Source organism: Malaclemys terrapin, chromosome 4, assembly GCF_027887155.1.
Source record: "Malaclemys terrapin pileata isolate rMalTer1 chromosome 4, rMalTer1.hap1, whole genome shotgun sequence".
NCBI classification, from domain to species: Eukaryota; Metazoa; Chordata; order Testudines; family Emydidae; genus Malaclemys; species Malaclemys terrapin.
This window is the reverse complement of record NC_071508.1, coordinates 26,046,354-26,059,317: the sequence shown is the minus strand read 5'-3', so window position 1 is coordinate 26,059,317 and position 12,964 is coordinate 26,046,354. Positions and strand designations below refer to the sequence as shown.

Here is a 12,964-nt window from a genome sequence, read left to right as displayed (position 1 = left end):
CTGGCTGACTGCTGTCAGTGGTAGGTGGCAGGCTTCACTGCAGAGCCCCCTAGTCTGCAAATGTCCATCAAGGCAACAGAGAGCTTACCTGAGCGACCACAAAGATGCTGACCCCACCAGCTGCACAACTCGCATGAGCAGAGAGGCAGCCGGGGCATTGCTTAGTGATGCCCTCACACCAAAATCATTATGAAAGCCAAAGTTTCAGCCCACTTGCCACCAGGTTGGTTCCAGAGGCAGGTGGGGGACAGCTTCTAGGGGCACCAAATGGCTGTGCGACTCTTGTGTTCCCTCGGCTGCTCGGAGTTGGGGGCGAAAATATTTTCTGCTGTAGGGCCACTATTGCTTGCCACTCCCAGATGTTCATGTGTGGCCACACTTGAAGGTGGGAGGCTGTTGTGACTCAGGGTACATGTACATTGCAAAAAAAACCACCACCACCAAACCGTGGCAGCAAGTCTCAGAGCCCAGGTCTCAGGGCCGTAGCAACAAAGAACGGTGGCCCCCTCCGAACATATGTCCGGGCGGGGCCCCTTACAATGCAGAAACTGGAATGTGGTATTTATTTTGCCAATTTTAGGGGCCCCCTTCCTTGCGGGGCCCCCTCCGGTCGGAGGGTACGGAGGGCGCTCGCTCCGCCTCTGCCAGGTCTACAGACTCGGGCTTGCGCTACGGGGCTAAAAAGAACAGTGTAGACGTTCTGAGTCAGGCTGGCGCTGGGTTCTGAGATCCACCCCCCTCGCCGGGTCTCAGAGCCTGCACACCAGCCTGAGCCGGAACTTTTTTAGTCCCATAGTGCAAGACCCACCAGCCTGAGTCTGTAGACCTGGCCTCTGAGGCTTGCTGCCACTGGGGTTCTTTTTTGCAGTGTAGACATAGCCACAGAGATTACAGTCTAAGTCCTGAGGCTAAATATATACAGTAGTAACTGGAGCACCATATGAGGGGCAAAGGCATCCCAGCTTGTGCGTTTCACTTCCCCAGCAATCACGCTCTCCCACGTGCTAGGGAGCATCCATCTCCCATGGGCCATGCTGTTCATTTCAGACTCAAAGTTACTTCCATTCTGCACAGATTTGGGGTCATCCACCTGCCCTTTGCATGCTGGTCTTATTTGCTGCAGAAATAATGTCTCCTGAATGAGTTATGGGCACAAAGCCCAGCAGGTTATGGTTTTTGCCTACCTCAGAGAGAGAGAGAGAGCGAGCGAGAGAGTGTGTGCATACGAGCATGCACCCTGCACTGTGCGTCTTTATTGCACACTGGGGCCCTGGGCTGATGAGAGGTCCGATAGAAAGCAGAGTGCTAGGGAACCCGTTTTGAAGATGCAGTTACCAAGAGTTAACCTGTGCTCAGAAACATTCTCATCAGTTAAGCTAGAAGATGCTGCAGTCCCCATAGCAGATCCTGGCACTTTAGCTACTAGCATCTTTAGCTGCTACATTACAATCAGCGCAGCTGAAGGGCATGAAGGAAAGGTGGCTGTAAACCACCTCCCTGTTCCCTTGATTCTGGACTGGCCCAGGGCTGAGACATAGAGCAGCCTCAGGGCTGCTCTAAGTTTCATGCCCATTGCAACAGGCTGTATGGAACACCGTGCAGCTTGAGGATCTGGCCCCTCGTTTTCATGGGTGTTGAGGTTCATACTAAAAAGAAGGAAGGACTCTGCCCAGATGCACATGCCTTAGGTTGGCAGAGGAATTCCCACCCTGCCCGCACCCCCCGCCTCCATCCTGTTTAAGGCCAGCCTGCCAATGCACCACCAAAACAGCCTGTGCAGCCCAGCCGGTGTTTACTTGTGTGAATGCAAATGACTGTTATTAACTGAAGAGGCTATTTACTTAAAGCAGCGGGGCTGGCAGTCAGCGCTGGCGCTCATTTGAACCATTGTTCCACAGGAGAGCCCTGCCTGGCCCACAGCCGCTGCACAGGCGTCTCTCCAGCTCCTCTGCTTTGCTTTCTTCTTACACTCCCTCCATTTGCCATCCCTCTCCTGATCATTTTCTCAGCCAGCTGGACACAAAGGAACCAGATTCGGGTCTTAGCCTGCAGCAGTGTAAATTGGAGTCGCTGCCGGCATCCTTGCTGTCCCGTTCTGTGCCTCAGTTTACCCCTCTGTAAAATGGGGATAATGATACTTCCTGAGGCCTGCTGTGAGGGAGAGAGGATCAGGATTGGGAGCCCGCGGTGTGTGCAGCGGTCGGGCCATCCTGGGGGTGGAGGGATCAGGACTGGGGCAGCAGGAGCTGAGATCTGAACTGTGTGAGGGTATTGCATGGTGCCCAGGGGAAGCTCTGGAGAGCGCTTGGGCAGGGCCGTCCTTAGGCCTATGCAGCATACGCAGCTCGTAGGGCACCCGAAAATTTGGGGAACCACCGGCACAGCAGGTAAGAGCGGGTCAGGTCCCGCACACCCAGCATGTGCTGCTGTCTCCTTAGGCAGAGGCCGTATTCACAGAGCCAAATGCACCAACGTATTCTGCGTGCGGGCAGGGCCGGCTCTGGCTTTTTTGCCACCAGCGCGGCAGGGGAGGGCGCCGAGCAATCCCCCACCGGCCAGAGCGCCGGGGGGAGGGCGGCAAGCCCGCCGCGGCTCTGCTCTCCCCGGCGGCCAGAGCGCCGGGAGCAGGGCGGAGAGCCCGACCGGGGCTCTCCGCTCTCCCCGGCGGCCAGAGCGCCGGGAGGAGGGTGGAGAGCCCGGCTGGGGCTCTCCGCTCTCCCCGGCGGCGAGCCCCCGGCGGCCAGAGCGCCGGGAGGAGGGCGGAGAGCCCAGCCGGGGCTCTCCACTCTCCCCGGCGGCCAGAGCGCTGCGGGGAGGGCGGAGAGCCCCCGGCGGCAGGAGCGCCGCGGGGAGGGCGGCGAGCCCAGTCGCGGCCCCACTCTCGGGCCGGAGCGCCCCGCCGCGCTGTCCCCCTCCAGGCGCTGCCCCAAGCACGTGCTTGGTGGGCTGGTGCCTGGAGCCGGCCCTGCGTGCGGGAGAGGGTATGGGGGTCTCTGCGGGGAACCATGGCTCTTCATCGCCATGAGGCAGACCGGGCGGTTCGGTATCCTTTGCTGCCTCGTCCCTCCCAGGCTGTTTCAATACCTCTTTGTAATAATTTCCAGTAAAGTGTTGACAAATTTAAAAAATTATCTTATTTGCATCATTCTGTCAATAAATCAGAATTTTTTCTATAGCGCTACTTCTTTAGTGCAAGTATAGTCCATCAGCAATATGGTGTGTGCTTCATTTGTTTAACCTGGTTTTAATAAAGTGCATGTGGCAAGTTTTCCAATACTGTAAGCTTATGTTTGTGTTGCTAAGAGCAAGTTGGGCATAGGGGCACCAGTTTAATAATCCTGCGGAGGTCCCCATAAATCCTAAAGTCGGCCCTGCGCCAGGGGGAGGGGAACAGGATGTAAGGGAGGGCAAGGTGCCCCCTATTTGTTAGAGGCTTTTGGTGAGTTTTTAGCTGAATTCTTATCCTGACACCTGCTGGATTTTAAACTAATGTTGGGGGGAGGGATGGTCTCTTGGAGTTTGAAGTCATGGGATTAGCAGTGCTGGGAATACAGGGACCACAAACTCAATGGGTCAGCAATCAAATGTTTGTACTTCAGCGTGTCACTGACCTGACAGTGCCCTGCCAATGCTTTGGTTGAGGAGGGCTGGAGGGAATCTTTTGATCCCAGCTGTAATATTTGCTGCCAGAAATGGCACCCTAAATATTGGACACTCGTGGGCCTTCAGGGTCTTGGGGATCCAAATCCCAATCTGCTCATGGATTTTGCAAATGGCTTTCTCTTTATAATAGGCCGGGCTAACTCCCCTGCTCTAATTCCCCTCAGAAAGCCAGATCCAGTTTGACCTTTGTGACTGGTCCCCATCTCTGTTACCCAGCTGGGCACGACAGCATGTCCAGTGGGAAGCTGCACAGTCCAGTAGGTTCTATCCCTGGCTCTGCTATTGGCTCGCAGTGTGACTGTGTACAGGTCACCAAAGCCAATCCGAAATGTTCCCATGGAACTAATGGGATGGTTATAGCCCTCATCTCTCTCTCGCCAAAGCAGCCTGAAGGCAAATCAGCTGTTCCCTTAGTTACTGCATAACCTTTGCGGTCCTTTACCATCTTCAGAACCCGCTTCTGTATCTTCTGGAGTCCTTCCTCGCCTCCCCTGCGTTCAGTGCTACAGGTGTGAACTCACCTGTCCTCCGCAGAATGCCTGGGTCCCTCAGCCTCAGCAGCCGCAGCTCCATTCACTTCTGCACACTGCATTGCTGTTGAAATTCACCCAGCCCCCTTGCTAGCACGTCGGGGTGGGGAACACTCCCTCCACAGTCCTCATAATAATAATTAATAATGTATTAATAGCAGTAACATCTGTAGCCATGTGGACTCTTGTTATTCTTAAAAACACCAAGAATTAGATAACCCAGCCGCCCGAGAAAGGCCTGCTCTGTGCTCCCAGAAGAATACACAACTCCAGGGTCCATCCCTATTAGCGTGGGGCCAGTCCCTCTGCATCAAGACTGGGGATCAGGAAAGGACCCTTTAATGTCCCATGCACCCTACTGCCTACCCCAAACTTTCCCATCAAACACCTCTCACGTTCCCCGTGGGCCTCTCTGCTGCAGGATCCTTGATCACCATGGGGATCGCTACACCCCAGCTGCAGGTGTAAATCCCAGATCAAGTCGACATCTGCCCGACCGACCATCTGAAAGTAGCCGTGTGGCCATGGCAGCCCAGGCAGTGGTCTGGGCTAGCCAATCAGATAAAGAATCATAGAATCATAGAATATCAGGGTTGGAAGGGACCTCAGGAGGTCATCTAGTCCCACCCCCTGCTCAAAGCAGGATCAATCCCCAACTAAATCATCCCAGCCAGGGCTTTGTCAAGCCTGACCTTAAAAACCTCTAAGGAAGGAGATTCCACCACCTCCCTAGGTAACCCATTCCAGAGCTTCACCACCCTTCTAGTGAAAAAGTTTTTCCTAATATCCAACCTAAACCTCCCCCACTGCAACTTGAGACCATTACTCCTTGTTCTCTCATCAATACCACTGAGAATAGTCTAGATCCATCCTCTTTGGAATCCCCTTTCAGGTAGTTGAAAGCAGCTATCAAATTCCCCCTCATTCTTCTCTTCTGCAGACGGTATGTACCGAGGATCTCGGATGGGGCTGTGTTTGGGTAGCTGCCCACACCACCCTGGCCACAAATGTTGCTGAGCAGAGCTAGAGAGGGTATGTCTTGCTGAGCTGGGAATGACACTGCCCAGCCGCAGGGCAGACTCCCTGTTAGTGCTCCTCTCCACTGGGATCGCCGCTCACTTATTTGCAGCCCACAAGGAACCCTGTGCACCCCGAGCCTCCCTCCCACCCCCTCCCGCATTGGAGAGAGCAGCCCTTTGGCTTGAGGCTTTGCGTCTCCCAGCCAGGGGAGTGGGGGAAGCCTCCAGCCTGTTGGTTTTTTTAAAGCCTTTTCTTTTCTCATTATAGGATGTTGCAGAACAACCAGCTCAGCCGGATCCCCGCTGAGGCACTGAGGGATCTTCCAAACCTCCAGTCTCTGTAAGTCATTAAGGATCCCCACTGGGAGCTGCTGGCTTCTCAGCGCTGGAGTCGTTAATTCCTCCGTCCCTTCTGCCTTGTCTTTCCCCTCGTGAGCTACTGTCCCTAGGCTTGTGGGGAGGGAGGGCACCTGTTGTGGCAGGGCCACTGTCTTGTTAGGGTTGCTGGAATTAGATCTCCCCATGTGAGAAGGCCACTGCAGCTGGTAAACGTTTCCAGGAGCCCTGGAAAAAGGCTCTCTACGAGGCAAGCTATAGAATCATAGAATCTCAGGGGTTGGAAGGGACCTCAGGAGGTATCTAGTCCCACCCCCTGCTCAGAGCAGGACCAATCTTCAACTAAATCATCCCAGCCAGGGCTTTGTCGAGCCTGACCTTAAAAACCTCAAAAAAAACCAACCCTAGCCCTGCAGTTACTGTCTAGCCTGGAGCAGCCCAGAGCCTAGCAGGCTTGAGTAGGGGACTCAGGCCTTGTTTGCATGCGACAATTTAACTATAGAGGTACAAACCCTGAGCCCTGGTGTGGCTGCACCTAGACTGGTATAAAAGTGCTTAATACCCCAATAGTGGTTCCTAGACAGAAAGGGGAATAAGCCATACCAGTATAAGGCACCTTTATACCATCATATCTGCAGCCACACTAGGGCTTGTACTGGTCTGACGATATCGGTTAAAAAAAAATCACCCCCTGTAACTGAACTAGTTGTACTAGTACAATTTTCAGAGGTAGCCCTGGCCTCAGAGCCAGGACAGCAGGGTTCCATGCCTGGCTCTCCCATTGCATTTAAGGTGTAACTACTTTGACAGTTGGCCTCATCTACACTAAAATGTTAGGTTGACCAGCTACATCGCTCAGGGGTGTTAGAAATCCACACACACACCCCAAGCGGGGTAGTTAGGTTGACCTAACCCCCAGTGTAGACAGTACTAGATCGATGGGAGAATTCTTCCACCGACCTATCTACCGCCTCTTGTGGAGGTGGATTAACGACAGCAACGGGAGAACGCCTCCCATCGGTGTAGGCTGTGTCTACACTGAAGCGCTGCCGCTGTGCCGCGGTAGCATTTTAAGTGTAGACAAGCCCTTATTAGCGTGACCAATGGATGATGTAATTTCCAGGCATTTTTCACCATGTAAAAACATTCTGTTTTCATCCCCCTCCCCCCCCCCCCCACCACTACCACCAGGTTGGTGAAGAATTAGAGAGCTGAAATGTCAGGGTTCTTTTCCCCACACAAAAGTGAGATTGTTTTTAATGCTCCACGTTTTCCAGCGGGTTTGTGACTGGGCGCCGTTCTCTGTATGGTTTAAAGCAGGCTGAAAATGTTAATTCTGTCGGTAGAGCTTTCAAGTATTTATGGCTACCAGTAGTTGGTGCTGTCGCTGACTCTGCTCACGATCACCCCCTTCCTCCCTCTGGCTCTTCTGCCTTCCCCTCCTGCTCCCCGAGATCTGTCAAACAGGGGAAACGCTTCCCACCTGCGGGAGGAGCGCTGAGGCCTGGGTGCAAGGTGCACCATGTGATCTGTTCTATGCCAATCCTACAGCAAGATTAAAGATTAGGCTGTGGGGGGAGGGGCAGCCCCTTCTCGGGCAGCATTCGCCAGGGCAGTGCTCTGGGCCTAACGCAGGCAGACCCCTGCTCAGCACCCCACCAGGGGCAGACATCTACCTGGAGGGCAGCTGGGCAGCCAGCAAGCACAATGCCCATCGCCTGGGCTTGACAGCTCCCCTTTCTCTGAATTTAGTGCGGCGTTCCCGGGGAGTGACCTGCTCTGCAGTGCACGTGCGAGCCGGCTGGTGTGGTGTTCTGTCCCCCTCTGGTGGTGGCCGGGCCACACAGATGTTGAAGACCCTGCTTGTGCTAACAGAAAGTCTCTCTATGCTTTTAGAGGCAGAGGTGCCAGGTTCAATCCCCGCACCTGAAAACCCTCCCCAGTGTGACACATGCAAAGGATGCAGAGAGCTCCAGGAAGCTAAGCAACGCAGAGACTTGTTTAAAGTTCAGGGGGTACGACCCATCATGTTTCTCCAGCACAGCAGGCTCAGACTGGGTCTCTACTAGGACAGGGTGCTTAGGCACTGCAGCATCCATCTATCTAGATTGCATCAGGACAGAATCACCACAAAGTTTGCTTTTCGATTCACCTAGCCCACCCCGCAGATCAAGCACAGAGCAGTGTCTCGCTAGGCTGTTCCCAGGCTGGTATGGGGAGCTTCTGTTTGTATATTCTTCTTCTTCTCAAATTTGCAGTGGTCTGGTCCACTAACATGACACTGAAAGCAGAGGTGCATTCGACCTACACCCACGCAGGCAGTGGTGAGCCGGAGCTTCCCACACGTGGGACCCGAGGCAGCACGGAAGGTATATTCCAGCTGCACACACTTGCAATGCTCTGAGCACAGCAGAGAGTAGCACAGGGCGAAGATGTGTTGCAGTTAGTTTTGTGGTGTGGGACTGACCTGAGCCTACCCGGAGCACTAGCCACATCAGGTTGCATCCACGTTCCGGCTCAGCTCCGTGAAGCCACGAAGCTGGTGCTCAACATCTGAGCCAATGCTTGGAGATCACCTTCAGAGTTCCCGGGGGGCTGGTGTGACTCCAGCAAAGCTGCTGGAGTTGCTCCCCTTTGACACCAGGGTCGTATTTGGCTCCATGGGATTCGCTGGGATTGGATTGGCCTGTGGGATGCAAACCCAAGCTTGGAGGGCTATTCCGAAAGGTTTGAGGTCCTTCGGCCACTGAACCCACTCGGAGCCGGGATCAGAGAAACACTGACTCGCTGACACTGCTGCGTCTTTTGCTCTTTATGCAGCAGTGATAGTATGGAGCAATCACATGGGCCCAGTGGAGTTCAGATAATTAGTTTACTAACGATATGTAACATGCCAGGCCTAGCTACATACACAGGCGGCTGCTCTGGATGGATTTTGGTAGCATCAAACAATAGAACACAGTGAGCTCCACTAAAGGATTCACAAGCTATTTAAAGGGATACTACCCTCCTCCTCTATACCGGGGTCGGCAACCTTTGGCATGCGGCTCGCCAGGGTAAGCACCCTGGCGGGCCGGGCCAGTTTGTTTACGTGCCGCATCCGCAGGTTCGGCCGATCGCGGCTCCCACTGGCCACGGTTCGCCGCTCCAAGCCAATGGAGGCAGCGGGAAGTGGCCTGAGCCGAGGGATGTGCTGGCCAACGCCCCCATTGGCCTGGGACGGCGAACCGTGGCCACTGGGAACTGCGATCAGCTGAACCTGCGAACGCGGCAGGTAAACAAACTGGCCCGGCCCGCCAGGGTGCTTACCCTGGCGAGCCGCGTGCCAAAGGTTGCCGACCCCTGCTCTATACTATACTCATAAAAAAAAGACCTTATCTTCTGTGTGTTCCCGTGCAGCAATTTTCCTCTGAGAGCCAAGATTACTACAGAAATACCCTTCTATGACCTCCCCATTCCACCTATTCTGTTTGACGAGTGGCCATTAGGATAAACTGGGTCTGATTTGAGAGAGATGAAAGGTTGTGGAGTAAACAGCGTTCCCCTGTAGCAAACTTCACTGTGTTTTAAGGCAGATATAAAGCTAAGCTGATTTGCTCAGGTTTCATTGCTGTTGCCAGTACATCTTTGAATGCAAGTAACTGGCCCCTGGCCATGAGCCCCTGGGTTCTAGCCGTGTCCCCATAGAGACAGCCATTTCTGAAGAAGAGAAGGCAGGTCTGCATTAGAGATTTTTTTCTCTTCGTAATTCAAGTATCGGTGAGTAATTTTCCACAAGTTTATGAGGCTCGCGTATATTTATTACCGGCATAGTAAGCAGATTGGAACATCCATAGATCATTGTAGCGTGGCTTCCAAGCATTACGAGTTGGGGTATGTGAGCCCTGGCTTGTTCACCTTGCCCAGAGCTTCTGGTCTTTCCATTCAGAAATGGGAAAGGATTTTATGGCACTTCGTAACTATTCATCACCCTGAATTCTGGGGCTTGCCTGGCACTTCGTAGGCTATTAACTAACTGACTGCTGTGCCGTCAGGGAACACACCATAAAACATCATAAGCTGACGGGGCTTGCAGACTGGAGCAAACTTGAGTGTGTGGGGGGAAGCATGGACAAAAACCGAGTGTGTGCTGTTTGTTTTCTCGCTCTTGCAGCTCTATGTGTTAGAACAAAAATCTCCTGCAGTCTGGGCAGGCGGCTGCATCAGTGACATCACCGTCTGTTGCCCCGGCAGCCGTTATGAAGTCACAACGCAGTGACTCCGATGTGAGATCGGAGCACAGTCGGGTGCGGAGGGAGGAAACTCGCATGTAAACATCCACAGGAGCCTCCTCCAAAATGCTGGAGAACATTCGGGTTAGAGACAAGCCCGCCTCACAGTGGGTTTGATTTGCTTGGGTTTTTTGGATGAAATCAGGATTTTGGCTTCTTGTGACTGTACAAGTATTTGTTGGGTTGGCTGGATGACCAGTTTTCTGCCTATGTTTGCTGTTTAGTTTGATTCATGCTTCATGACCAGTCATCTAAGTCACATGATATTGTTTCTGTCCTCTGTTTGGATAGCTGGAACTGTTTAAACAGGAAAATAACAAGTAACAGTTAGGAAAACTCTTGTTCATTCATAAATTCCCTTGTTCTCATTTCCTTGTGAGTGTTCCCTTGGAGGCCAGCCGCTCCCCGAACAAAAAGCCATGTTGTAAATACAAAAGGGATGAACACCAGTGAATTGACCAGCCATGTGGAGTTCAAACGAATGCTCCTGAGTGCTCCTTTGCAACATGTGTCCTTAGGACTCAGCACTGAACTGAAACGAATGGTCCCAACTAAGTTTGGGACCTCATTAAACATAAGAACAGAGGGCATGGGGAGAAACAGACCAAATTTGGATTGAAAGCAGAGGGGACCCTGTGCATGTGTAAACCGCAGTCGTCAGCAGGCGGGATCAAACCTGGGATCTCTGGAGGCATGAGCCTCTGCCGCATGAACTAAAAGCCAACTAGGTATAGAGCAAACTCAATCTGTCTCTAAGTGGTCTTGGTGCCACTAGCTGGGACAGAACACCATGGCCCAGAGGTGTGTGGGTTACACATGTTGTACTGGGGGAGCACCATTGTCCTATTTTTTCCTGGTTTTTAGATGCACTCTTCGTTTTTGGAGCATGACAGTTCCGATAAGTCAACTTAGCTCCCTCCTGCAAAATGTAGAGTGATCTCAAGCGGGAAAGCAACGCCGGCAGGATTTCCAGCCAGGCAAGGTGAATCTTGGTGCAATGGGCCGTAGCAACAGCCAACAGCGCGCCTCTGGGGTCTGCAGCGTGTTCCCAGCTTGCAGATTGTGTATGTGTCTGTAGCGCTCTGCCTCCCGTCGAGAGCTGATCATTTTAGCAGAAGTGTGCCGCTAGTCCAAGGCCATGTGGGGAGCTTGAGAAAATATCACCCTTTAAGTACCCCCAAGAGGGTGCAGGAGGAATGTAGCAGCCAAAGCAGTGAAAAGGAAGGGGTAAGAAGTGGCCCCCAACCTACGTTAACCTCCAGCTTCTCACACTATTCCAGCTCCTCAGCACAGAGGTTACCCCATCTTAGACTGCCTGACATGCCTAGTGGGTATTGATAGGTGTGTGGGGTGGGGTCTGGCTCCCCTAGACATCAGCCCTGCAGTCAAACTGGAGGCTGGGACCCCGCTCCAGCAAATGCCAGGTTTTATTTATTGTGCATCACGCAGCTGTGGTTGCCTCTGATTTAGGAGTGCACAATTCATGACCGACTCCTGCTGGGCGTTTCCTTGCAGCAGGTGTTGACATGCTTGATCCTGTCTATGCCATGGGGACAAGCTGGCCTAAGGGAGCGGGTATCATAACCAGTGCCGGAGATGGAGACGGAGCTTTTCCTCCTACCGGCAGCCATCCTGCACTGGTGCTGCTGCAGCTACCTGCTGCCCGCCCGGCGCTGTGCTCCTGCTGATCCAACTTTCTCTATCCTTCCCCTGCTGGGTATCTGGTCCTCCCCTCCTGCTGCCCTGGGCCCCTGCTGATTTTAGACTCACCTGTTTGAAATTTCCAAGGGGGGTGGTTTTAAAGCTGTCTATTGCAGCAGGAAATGCACCTTGTTCCCCCCACCTCATCTGCCCCTCCCATCCTACCGGCACCATATCCCCCCTCATTCTGAGATCCGTGGTACACCCCTGATTACAGGTTCCATCACTCTGCAGCCACGACTGATGACTCTCAGCCAGAGGCGCTCGGTTTTAGAATCACCTCCATCATCTACTGCTGTGGGGAGCAGGAACCCTACAGAGCTCTGGGAAGCTGTCAGCAAAGACGTCTCTGGAAGAAGAGTAGCCAGACAAATGGAAAGAGGAATTTGGATTTAAAAAGAAATGAAATCCCAGAGCCTTATAAAACGGTCCAACTGCCTGCTCCGGAGGGGCTGCTTCTCATGGGGATTTGCTCTGCCTTTTGGGTCCATTCTGAAACCCAACGGGAGGGATTAGAGAGAAGAGCACGTACACCTGATGGCAACGTCTGGACAAAACAGACCAGGTGCCAGCCTCTTATGTAATGTTCCAGTCCAGTTGTGATCTCCTGGCAGGGTGTCTGGTTACCAGCGGTTTATAGGTGCGGTAGCAGAATGCCATGTGTACTCTGGAACAGTCGTGTGTCAGTCTAATTAACGACTCTGCGGTTTGCGAGCTCTTACCTAAAGCAGATGGGCATTGCGTCTGTTCCTCTGCCAGATGAAAGGAATCCAAGGGTTTCAAAGAAAGCAGGTGCTATAAATTATAATTACTGGGCTTTCAGAAGGAGAGTGAGGGTAAGAGGGAAGGGAGCCACGATGGATTAAAAGATCAAGATAAACTCTTGGTTTTTCTCCCGCGAACGATAGTCAAACGTGACGGGAATGGCTGGGCCCTTTGGTAGCTTCTCTGCAGAGCCTCACTGGGGAAGGGCGTTTCAGAGGCAGCGGGCTGATTCCACAGGGGGAGTTGCCTCGGGTAGTTTTGCAGCAATTTGAGCTGCCAGGGAGGGTGTCAGTGCTCCTCCAGTAATCTCCAGGGAGTCGCAGCCGCTTCCCTCGTCTGGTTTTGAGTCCACACACTCCTGGAAGCGCCACTGGGCAGGCTCCCCCAAAACAGCTGCTGCCGTTCAGTCCTGCCGTGGCGGACCGCATGGTAGGACCTAACAGCCATGCGGCGCTCTGTCCAGCCAGAGCAGGTAGGGGCATTCACCTCACTAGGTCGATACCATCACAGATTGAACAAGGAGGGGAGAAGGGGCTATTTTAATCCCTGGCTCCCTCTGAATCCTTTGGGTTGGAAGGGATCTCAAGCATTCCCTCTCCTGGCACTGTGGCAGGATTGGTGTCACGATCCCTCTGCTACACAGGCCATGCAGTCTAATGGTGCAGGAGACGGGGACTCA

At 53.3% G+C, this 12,964-nt stretch overlaps 1 protein-coding gene across 1 annotated transcript in view; it reads left to right on the top strand.

Annotated features, from left to right (window-relative positions):
- Window positions 1–12,964, top strand: part of LGR6 (leucine rich repeat containing G protein-coupled receptor 6) — a 216,083-nt gene that overhangs the window by 109,485 nt on the left and 93,634 nt on the right. Inside the window, exon 4 of the mRNA XM_054024751.1 lies at window positions 5,481–5,552. Within this exon, the coding sequence (XP_053880726.1) occupies window positions 5,481–5,552 (72 nt within the window). The remainder of the gene's footprint in view (window positions 1–5,480; window positions 5,553–12,964) is intronic.